Genomic DNA, 11652 nt, shown 5'->3' with positions numbered 1-11652 from the left:
AGAGAGAGGTGGGGATAAAAACTAGGGAGCACTTTCACACGGTTCTATTCAATAAGGGCGCGCACAAAAAGGCGACCTTCAAAAGGGCGACCTCAATTGGGCGCGGAGAATAAAAGCGCACATAAATAAAAGCGATCTTCAAAAGGGCGACCTCAATTGAGCGCCGAATAAAGGCGCGCGTAAATAAAGGCGAGCTTCAAAAGGACGACCTCAATTGAGCGCCGAATAAATGCGCGCGCAAATAAAGGAGCGCTTCAAAAGGATGACCTTCGGAGCGAATTAAATTAATTGTCCTTGATTATGCTAATAGGCCGCATCTCGAATATCTATGTGGCATTGCACATAATCTACAGCTTCAAGTGTAACTTGCTTTCACCTTTTTATACATTCAGTCATTGCCTTAATCTAATTTTCTGTAATTTTGAAAACAACGAAATATAGAGAGCTTTAGAAATAGTTCGTTAGAAGTTCATGCATTAATTAATTTGATGTTTTAATATTCTTGCTTTCACCTTTTTATACGTTCAATCATTGCCTTTATCTAATAAATTTTCTGTAATTTTGTTGCGTTCGTCTTTATTCGCTGCGCCCAATTGACGTCACCCTTTTGAAGCACTCCTTTATTCGGCGCTCAATTGAGGTCGCCCTTTTGAAGATTGCTTTTATTTATGTGCGCATTTATTCGCCGCGCCCAATTGAGGTCGCCCTTTTGAAGGTCGCCTTTATGTGCGCGCCCTTATTGACGGATACCCTTTCACACGTTTCCTCATAAAGTTCAAATTTACAAATACATTAAGAACTGGAATCTTGCACTTGTTAGTTGACAACCCAGAATTAACACGCAAGGTGCTGTTCAATACACAATCTTAAACTTAGTGTGCTACAAACCTCTAAAGTATTGTGTGAATACTTTATAACAGTTATAGCAGTTTTAAAGAAATCAATCAAATCAGTTAGTGTTCCTCGCTGAGCAAAGAAATCTGTTTCCTTTAAAATCTTTGGCAAAATGGCCTTAAATGTACTCTATCATTAAAAAATAAACATGTAACTGTACCGAATTTATTGGTTTTTTTTTCGTGAAAAAGCAGGTAATATTCAAAAAGGCACTTAAGTTTACTGTATGGACACAACAAATGCATTTTAAAAAATATTCCTGCAATACAGAGACAAGTCAGGCTGATGGACACATGGAGAATACAGCGTCAGTGCCCGATACCTGCTGCTTTCACCTTTACTTTTCACTCTCCTTTAAGAAAATGAGATCAAGAAGAAGGGCAGCCTCCGTATTTCATTCAGCTCAACATCATACATTATTTACACCCAGATCACCTTCATCCTATTTGTTTACGTGTCACAAATTCTTTCTCTGATCCTCGATGCCAGTGTTGCAGCTGCTCTCTGGGCTGCAGGTGGGAAGGCACGAGTCTCTTCCTTCTTGTAAAGGCGGCTTTGCATAAAACATCAAGTTAAAGTGCTAATTATTCCTAATCCCATTCATCAAACCTCTCCTGTGGCAGTCTAGAACTATTAAATTATAAATGCTGATAAATCTGAAAGGCACATAAAAGCACCAAAATTAGATTCTTTCACTGAAAAATACTGTGAAGGAAGTCGTGGCAGAGGGTAAGCACTGGGCATAAACCCCACATTGGATCTCTAATCACTTTTTTGTTCTGTCTGTTGCTCAGAAGTAGGTGATTTCCCAGAGGTGTCTTGCTTCATCCGTCTTGAGCTTAAAAGAAAAATAAAAAGTAACAAAATCGAAAGAAGAGTAAGTGCATTTTGTTAACATTTATGTAATATGCAAGCACAAAATCAGTTTAATAGAATGTATGTACTAAATCTGTCACAAAGTGCAGCAAATGTCTGGTATCACAATGCCATTGGATGTGGCAGTTCTATGCATAACACGGTGCTATGAAAATGGCTCATTTAAGTCTCGCTAATTGCTGTTCTTGAAATGCCAAGGAGCAGACGGCAGGGTCAATTCCAAATGAGGCTGGTAAAAATTCTTATCTCCACAGCAAGTCATTATAAACCATCAAGGAAGAATAAAGGACCAGGCCGAAATGGAAAATGTAGGATAGTTACAACACTGGGCCATTAACCAATCTGCCAGTGGGGACCTTACTGTTATTTCAGGCCACCATACCCGTGAGCAAACAAATGTAACAATCATGCGATAGATAGATAGATAGATAGATAGATAGATAGATAGATAGATAGATAGATAGATAGATAGATAGATAGATAGATAGATAGATAGATAGGAAAATACTACGCAATGGATGGATACATATGAAAGGCACTATATAATAGATACATATATATGAGAAACACTATATAATGGATAGATATGAAAAGCACTATATAATAAATAAATAGATAAATAAATAAATATGAAAAGCACTATATAATGGAAAGATAGGTATGAAAGGCACTATATGATAGGTAGTATAGAATAGATAAATAGATATATATATGAAAAACACCATATAATGGATAGATATGAAAGGCACTATATAACAGATACATAAATATGAAAAGCACTATACAATGGATGGATAGGCATGAAATAATAGGTACTATATAATACATAAATAGATAACATGTATGAAAAATACTATATAATGGATAGATAGGTATGTAAGGCACTATATGATAGATAAATAAACATTTTTGGAGCTTCAGCAAAATCTGCAATGTATAAGCGTTGGGGAACGTTGTTTGTCATTGTCACACACACAGGGGTGATAACAGCTTACAAAGAAGGGGTGTTTGTGTGAGCGAATGTGACGTATGTCTCTGAAATGTTATGAAATGCTAGCCGACTTTATGGACTGCTGATATCAGAAAGACGCAAAGGGAATCAAACTAATGCAATTAAAGCTGTAGCCTTGGTGTACCATGGGGGTCTCTCCCACCCTCAGATTTCAATTTTGGTGCCAAGGCAGTAGTCAGACTCAGCTGGCTGCAATGAGTTTGGTGGGGTTGAGCAGTTTGACGACTGGTGTCTAGTCCTGATCGGCTTACTGCTTATCAGACGGCTCACTCCAAGTCAAGCACTCGAGGTGTCAAAGTGGTTCTTCAGAGTGATGCTATAAGGAAATCATTTTTTGGTTTTGAAAACAGCAATCCACATAAGGTTTCCAGAAAGACCCTTTACTTATTTAGATCCGCAACCTATTCCATAATTAATCATGGAGAGATGATAACAGATTTGTAAAATATGAATGGGTTTATGATTTTCAAAGGACCATCATTCTTAATCAGTTGAAGTTTTCTTGATATATCGTGCCTTTATTTGCCACTAGGGAGAAATCTGGTATCTTACAGAAGCTCTTTAAATAAATCCTTACATTTGACACACACCAGAATAACAACATTTACACTGAGCCACTAGGCTACACTACAATGGCACACCAGAGAAACTCATTCAGTGACACAATGGCCTCATAACTGAAGCAAACGTTGAGGAGCTTACTCTGCTGTACATCTGAGTCACTGCAGAGGTCAGTCAGGACAGATTACATGCTTGATGAAGTTAACTCATTTAATTAAAATCCTATCTAACATTTCCATCCCTCAATTATTAGTTCACCGATATGTCACGGGTCCAGAATCCTGAGGTCCCTGCCCAGACAGTGAATTTGTGATGTCCATGCCTTCTGCCAATGTCTGCATGGGTTCCCTCCTATGGACATAAAAGGTTACGCTAATTTGGTGAGTCCAAATCGTCCCGAGAGGGGTAGTTTGAATGAGTGAGTCCCGTAATTGGTCAGAATTGGTTCTTACCTTGCAAATTGTGCTGCTGTGACTATGAACTGGAAAGGAATGATGAATAAGGACAGAAAGTAGATACTGCTTAGATTAAAAAGAAAATAAAGACAAAAAAAGTTTTTAATGTGCTCAAGAGGTCAGTGTTATAAATATAAACGTTACTTGTTCCAAGGTCCTGTCAGGAAGGTGTGGTACTGTGCTGGATGGGGGGAATGTTTTATCCAACTGTAGGTTTTCATTAAACTTCAGTAAAACAACAAACAAGTTTGAAGCCCTCTGATTATCTTACAACTTCCACTCCCTATCACAGCAGTGTATCTGACTGTTTGCTAATCACTCATAACTTGACACGCCTTTGGGATTCTTTCAGTTCTATAAAGCACACCTCGGTCTGTAAACACCACAGCAGTGAGGGTCAGCCTTCCAGCTCCTAGCAGGGCGAATTCAGCTGGAAAGACCCGCCACGTGCTGTGTACGACTGCCTAAACTTGTGATCCTGATTTTTGACCATACAGTATATACAGGGTGAGTTAAAATTATGTTAACATTTGAATGGCGGAAACAATTTATTCACAAAACATACTTCATATGTGCAAGATGATTTACAGGAACATCTCAACCTGTTCACCATCACGTTCAACAAATGTACCACATAAATTGTCCACAAAAATTGTATCTATTATAAAAAAAAAGCTTGCGACAAGACTTTTTGCCAGAGACGAGATGTGATTTCTTGAAAAGAGACAGAGAGACACTTTCACGTCCCACGAGACGGACAAGTCCCGTCATACTTACAACCTTCAGATGCAAGTCCCGTGATGCACCGTTGTATCACCGTTTAAGAGGGGTTTCGGAGGAACGGCCGCGTCTCCTTTGGGTGCGCTCAGCCCCCCCCTTCAAAATGGCGCCTACCTCCGGCGGGGGGGCTGATGGGTAGGCGAATGAAATGCAGATCACGCGTGAGGGCAGCAGCAGCACGCCAGCAGCTGCTCGAGCAAAAAGGAGTTAAAAAAAATGTATTGGTTTCCCATTGTATCACCATTTAAGAGGGGTTTCGGACAGGCGGCCGCTGGCAGGGGGCAAAGCCCCCTAGTATAAGTATATACATAGCGCTACCATTAGTGTTAACATAATTTTGACTCACCCGGTACTGTGAGCAAACCAAACTTCTAGTGCTTTCCATCATGAGTTTCTTATTTGTAATTTCTTCTGGCAAAGACTCACAACAAACACCCACAAATGCTCTTTAAAACTGCCAGACCATTCTATAAATTCAATTCCCTGCTCATCTTTCTTCCTTTACTTTAACTTTGACAGTCTGATTCTGTTAAAGCCCTGAACAGGTAGCAGGTGTGCTTCAAATTGGTTAGATGAACAGTGAGGTGTTGTGTCTTTTGCCATCCCAAGCTGCTCTTTTCCTTTCTACATTCACAGCACAGCCACTTTTATGTGAATCATCAAGCCTCCCCATGGCTGGTTTAAAGGTATTAAACCTACTGTTTTCGCTTTGGGTGGGCATATAAATAGTAACAAGCTCAGGTGTTCAGCAGCATGTGTTTTTAATTTACGTCATACCATCCACCCCCCCCCAAAGCCCCATGGTTCAAAGGAAAGATTGTTTTCCGTATTGAAGAAACTCGTCTTTCATTGAATCTCTTTGTAACAACAAGGATTATGGTGTCAGTGGGTTGGTTTTAGCTGCAACTGTTTGAGTCAAAGTGTCAACCTGATGACAGAAAAGTCCTAAAAATGGCAAATTATGGGGATTGTAATAGTGGTATGGCAGACATGATGCTGTCACCTCAGACTAACAGTGTTTGGTTTTTAATTTTTAGTAATGGCTCCTATTTCCATTTCAGTCAAAACAGATGCCAGTGGTTACATCCAGAAATAAGAAAAGTGCAAAAGTGTTGTTTAAACTTATAAAGCACACTTAATTATATAGGACGCGAACTAGACATAGACACTTGTTGTGATGTGAGATTTTGCGTATAAGTTGATAAATATTTTGTATGTATTATTTTGTAGCATTCATGTTTACAACAACCAGGAATGGGTCTCTTTGAATTTTACGACAGAGTTGGGGGGGGGGGTGTGCCTTAAACCAGTTTGGCGAGTGTTTCTCTGCTAAATTCTTTGAACCCCCCCAAGAAAGCCAGGCTGCCAAACTGCCAAGCTTTAACTTAACATATGGTCTTGGGGGGGTGGCAGGTGTTAAGATGTTCTATTCCCCCATTGGTCTGAAGTATGGCTGTTTGGAATTGCCTTGTATCAAAAGCTTTTAAGTACCATGACGTCCTATTGGCTCTAGGGGTTGGACAGAGAATCTATAAATTTACTTGCTTAACCTCACACTCTCTCTCTTACTAACATCTGATGAAGAAGCATCTCTTACCAAACTGATGAACTGAAAGGACAACACAATGGAGAGCACAGCTCGGCAGCCATATTGAACAGACATGTGGCTGAAAGCTGACCACAAATGAAGTAGAGACATTTTTAAGTAACTAACAAGTCTGTGTGCTGCCTGAAACTACACATCACCATTTAATCAGGTTGTTTGGTTGCCAGTATTCAAATGTACTTTGCATATTGTTATTATTTATGAATATCACCAATAATACATTGTTTAAATTGTAATTTAACTCTTCCTTTGTCTTTTACTACACCTAATTGCCTGAGGTTATAGATGTAGAAGGGATGGTGGGAAGAAGTTATATACTATAATACCTTATAAACAGTGGTAAGTCTGTGAGATTTGAGGTGTTCTGACAAAGGCTACATATTAATAATACAAAAGGGGAAAGTAGAGCAATATAGTACTCTACCAAGACGAAACAACACTGAATAATATTATTTCTGACTTAATAATCAACACCATACCATTTTTCTCGCCTTGATTACTGCAACTCGCTGTATTCTGGGATTAGCAAATCCTTGATAGGCAGGTTACAGTTGGTCCAGAATGCTGCCGTTCGCGTTCTGGTTGGGGCAAGAAAGTCTGATTCTGTTTCGCCAATATTAGCTTCTTTACACGGGCTGCCTGTCAGTTTTCGAATTGATTTTAAAATCTTGTTGCAAGTTTTTAAATCCTTACATGGGCTTCCTCCTGCCTATTTATCCGAATTGTGTGCTTTACACCAGCCATCCAGAGTGCTTAGATCTTCTGGTCAATTGTCTCTTGTTGTCCCTCGTACCAAGTGTATAACTACGGGGGACAGACAGGACTTGTGCAGCTGCTGCTCCTCGCCTGTGGAACTCTTTACCTCATCACATAAAGGAGTCGTCTACAATTGAACTGTTCACAACAAGATTAAAGACTCATTTCTATTCACTTGCATTCTGTGACCTTCAGTAATACTGATGGTTTCCTCATTGTGATTATGTAACATTACTTCTATTTATTATTTATGTTCATTTGTTTTATTTCTATTTATGTTATTCATGTTAATTGTATGTTTTACTTTAATTCTATTATTGTAAAGCACTTTGGCCACAGCATTCCGATGTTGTTTTAAATGTGCTACATAAATAAAGTTGACACTGACATTGACATACAAATAAACTAGATTGCCTTTTGGGAACAGGCAGGGTGCAAACTACAACAGGATTCTACTTCATTCTCAAAAATGAGGGACAAAGAATTGGTTTGGTACTGGGATTAGTACCCCGACTTGTGCTGCTGTTAAGGGAGAGTTGGTTTATTTCATAGGAAACCTGTTGGTTTGACTGGGTTGGCTTGCTTACCCTATTGGAGGACCCCATAAGGATGGATGTACTGACAAAAAGCTAAGCAAATCATACAGAATTAGTACAGAATGTGTGTGGAGCAAGGCCTGTAAAAACAAAAAAACTACACTGCCTGAAAGTCTGTCAATCCAAGATACAAATTTGAGAATATTAACACAGCACATCAGAGTCAATCTTAGTGAGGTGCAAGAGACCACCACAGTGCCACAGGCGGAGTGGTGGCATTGAGGCTAAGGATCTGCACTGTCATCTGGAAGGTTGCCAGTTCAAATCCAGTTACTGCCAGAAGGGTTTCCTACTCTGTTGAGCCCTCAAGCAAGGCCCTTAACCTGAAAATTGCTCCAGGGGTGCTGTACAATGGCTGACCCTGCACTCCAAAGATTTTAGGATTTTATCTCTCACCTAAACTGAGAGACAAAGAAAAGCAAGAGATGCCTGACCATGTATGTGGTGGGCCTCAGTAACATCTCTGAATTCATGTACCAGGTAAAGGCAAAGGCCTCATCCGCAGTGTGACCAAATAGGAGGAAATATGCAACACATTTTAGCTTTTAGTGCAAAGCCCCAGGACAGGCACATGATCTCTGGCATTGTAACACTGAAATGTAAGCTGTAACACAGTGCTTCCCAACCTCGGTCCTGGGGACCCCCTGTGGCTGTAGGTTTTTGTTCCAACCAGCTTCTGTTTTTAATTGGACTCCTGGGCTAATTAAGTGAACTGTTATTTCCCAAGTTCTGTGTTTTGGGAACAATATCGAATTTAGAAAACTAAGTTTGGTAAAAAAAAAAAAAAGAAAAAAAAAATTAAAACGCACCAAACAGTTATATGGGAATAATGTATTTTTTTTTTCTTTTTAACAACTAGGGGCTCACTTCACTCGCCAACCCCTGTGCCTTCGCTACGCACCAGCCTCTTTGCAGTTCTGCCGCTCATGTATGGGGACGCGGATGTATTACAGCGAGTAATTAACCATATTAAAAAATAGCAAAACGTAATAATTTGAAAGTAAATTATGTTTCATGTTGCGTTAGAGTTATTCGTTGTGTAATATGATTTTGTTCTGTTTGGCTTTGAAATTAACACTCAAATACTTTTTAAACTTACACTTTTTACTATAAAACTTCAGTAAAAACTTCTTCTTTCGGCTGCTCCCGTTAGGGGTCACCACAGTGGATCATCTTTTTCCATCTCTTCCTGTCCTCGTCATCTTGTTCTGTCACACCCATCATCTGCATGTCCTCTCTCACCACATCCATAAACCTCCTCTTAGGCCTTCCTCTTCTCCTCTTGCCTGACAGCTCTATCCTTAGTACCCTTCTCCCAGTATACTCAGCATCTCCTCTCCACATGTCCAAACCAACGCAATCTCACCTCAACAATTTTTTAAATTAAATATTATTTAATTAAATTGATTTCATCAATATCGCATTGAATTTTGATTCTGTATTTGGACTTTCATTGAGACAACGCAACGTATAACTGCCTATGATTGAATTTCGTTTCTTTCTCTCTATTAAATAAAATGACTTTTTCGAAAGTTTGGCTCTAAGATTCGTTAATTGTCTTTGCAAAAGCTATTCTAACGGGAAACTGTTTTAATACGAGTGGCATATCAAGATCTCCTTTGTTGTCTAATGTTATCCCCCTGAAGATGGACTACATTACCTTTCTTGGATACATCCTTCTTTCTACAGTAATCCGTGCTGTGTAAGACCAGACGGTGTTAATGGTTGTAGATATTCTTCATGATATTGTAAGCTGATGTTTTCATCTTCCACACCATCACCAGCATTTCAGCAGATTCTATTGATACGCATTTAACCAATTTGCAGTGTAACCGATCGACATTTTTGGCGTTAATTCGTTTAACTTCATCATTTCTCGGTGCTAGGATTGCCCGTGTACTCATTTTTTCTGTTGATAACCCTTCAGGATGAAATTCTTCAATAAGATTTGGACATAATACATCTTCTTTAATTGGGAACTTAAAGTGAGGAAAACGTTAAAACGTATAAGAGCTGAGAGCGCAGGAAGTGTGTCTGTCAAAAGCATTCACATGAATGAGAGGTGAGAGGACCGTGTGTGTGGTTGAATATGGTTGAGGGGAGGGTGTGACTTGAACAAATCTCAAGGCAAAAGTCTCATCTCACAGAACTTGAAAAAAATTTCTTCAAAAAAGTCTTGTCTCGTCGCAGGATTTTTTTATATAATAGAGAGATATTTTCATTTTGATTTTAATTCTACTTTTCCAGGTGTTCTAATTATTTAATTAATCCATTATTTACTAATTAGTGGGTCTGACACTAAAGTAGTTGCAGCCTTTGATTATTCAGTGTTGTTTGCCTGGGTGTCTGCTCTGCTCGTTTTTAATTGCCACATTTATTGTCATATTTTGCACAGAGAAAGGGCAAAATATAATGAAATCAAAACAACAAAAAGAGTTAAGCATGTTAATCTCTAGCAAAAGCAGAAATATTTCTAAATGTCTTATAAATGTAAAAATCATGCTGCTCTGCTTTTCTGAACGTTGAATAAGAAAAAAAAATCCTGGCTAATTAAATGAGATGAGTGTTATCAGGTGTTGTCAATGATTATGAATCTGGTTGGAACAAAAACCTGCAGCCACAGTGGGTCCCCAGGACCGAGTTTGAGAACCCCTGCTATAACAGATACCATCTACCCAAGCATCATCTACAGCAACTTTTAAACTGCAAGATATGCCAATGGTTTTATCAAAAGTAGTGCAAATATTAATGGTAGGATCCTTAGTAAAACACAAGGTGGTCAGCTGAAGACTGATCGTTGGGGGCAGCTCTAATTCCCAAAATCACTGCACCTGGGACACTTGGACCAGACATGGTTGTGCTGCTTCCTGAACATCAAGACAGGAGGGTATGTTTCAACTAACTATAAGTGAGGATTAGATCAGTCCTTTTAGGGCTGTCTGAGCAAACATGTGGTAGCAGAAGAAGGTATCCATTGTGGTGTCGCTCTGCATCTGGAGCAATGTCCAGTTAGCAACATACAAAAAAATTGTGTGATTATCAAAATAAAGCACACAAGAGAGTGTAAAAAACAAAATGAAGTTAGCACTGATGCTCATTACCTCAGATCTCTACATTGACCCATCTCATCTTCTCATCAGTAAACCTTTGCTCAACTCTCCAGGATACCAAAAGCACCAAGTTTGATTTTAATAAAAACTCACCCTTACCCTCGCCCAGCCAGGTTCACCTCTGGCCAGCTCTATAAGGGCCGTGTTTTCAATGAACCGAGGGACTGGGTTCTGCACCAAAGCCTTCTTCTTTACCTTCTTCTTCTTTTGGCTGCTCCCGTTAGGGGTCACCATAGTGGATCATCTTCTTCCATATCTTTCTGTCCTCGTCATCTTGTTCTGTTACACCCACCACCTGCATGTCCTCTCTCACCACATCCATAAACCTTCTCTTAGGCCTTCCTCTTCTCCTCTTCCCTGGCAGCTCTATTCTTAGCATCCTTCTCCCAATATACTCAGCATCTGTCCTCTGTACATGTCCAAACCAACGCAATCTTGCCTCTCTGACTTTGTCTCCCAACCATCCAACCTGAGCTGACCCTCTCATGTCCTCATTTCTAATCCTATCTATGCGCGTCACACCCAATGCAAATCTTAGCATCTTTAACTCTGCCACCTCCAGCTCTGTCTTCTGCTTTCTGGTCAGTGCCACCGTCTCCAACCCATATAACATAGCTGGTCTCACTACCATCAAAAAAAGTGAAAAAAGTGGAGAAAACATTTTTTTGAGAATAAAGTAGAATTGTTCTATGACAATCTAAATGATATTTGAAATAAATTTTAATACTCCATCAACACGTTTAAATGTTCAACAGAACATTACAACTTAGCAGATTTCCAAGCAGCCTAATTTCCTCATTCTAAATTTCGGTCCGTTCTGCTGTACCTGCCATAGCAACTGGATTAGCTATTAGTCTTCCTGCTGTTTTCTTCTTCATTTTCAAAAATAACGATTCCTCAGTTTGCCGAAAAGTGCTCTCCTGCAGAGCCGCGCAGCAGAACTTTGGTGTCATGCTACATAAACAGCTGATCACTGTAGGAGGTCTGATCAAAAAGTTTGAGAATT

General features: G+C 39.5%; 1 protein-coding gene and 1 long non-coding RNA gene across 2 annotated transcripts in view; both read right to left on the bottom strand.

Moving 5' to 3' along the window:
• Positions 1-834: 834 nt before the first annotated feature.
• The window catches only part of LOC114661052 (lipid droplet assembly factor 1-like), a 60804-nt gene continuing 49986 nt past the window's right edge, over positions 835-11652 (bottom strand). Inside the window, exon 5 of the mRNA XM_028814158.2 lies at positions 835-1732. Within this exon, the coding sequence (XP_028669991.1) occupies positions 1657-1732 (76 nt within the window). The 3' untranslated portion in view covers positions 835-1656. The remainder of the gene's footprint in view (positions 1733-11652) is intronic.
• LOC127529627 (uncharacterized) lies at positions 8665-11257 on the bottom strand. The gene is made up of 2 exons (XR_007936255.1): positions 10973-11257; positions 8665-8791 (listed from the first exon to the last, which is right to left on the bottom strand). It is a non-coding gene; the product is annotated as an uncharacterized LOC127529627 (long non-coding RNA).

The sequence above is a fragment of the Erpetoichthys calabaricus genome, chromosome 11 (genome assembly GCF_900747795.2).
Source record: "Erpetoichthys calabaricus chromosome 11, fErpCal1.3, whole genome shotgun sequence".
NCBI lineage: Eukaryota > Metazoa > Chordata > Cladistia > Polypteriformes > Polypteridae > Erpetoichthys > Erpetoichthys calabaricus.
The sequence above is the reverse complement of the archived record's forward strand: the minus strand, read 5'-3'. Positions and strand labels throughout refer to the sequence as shown.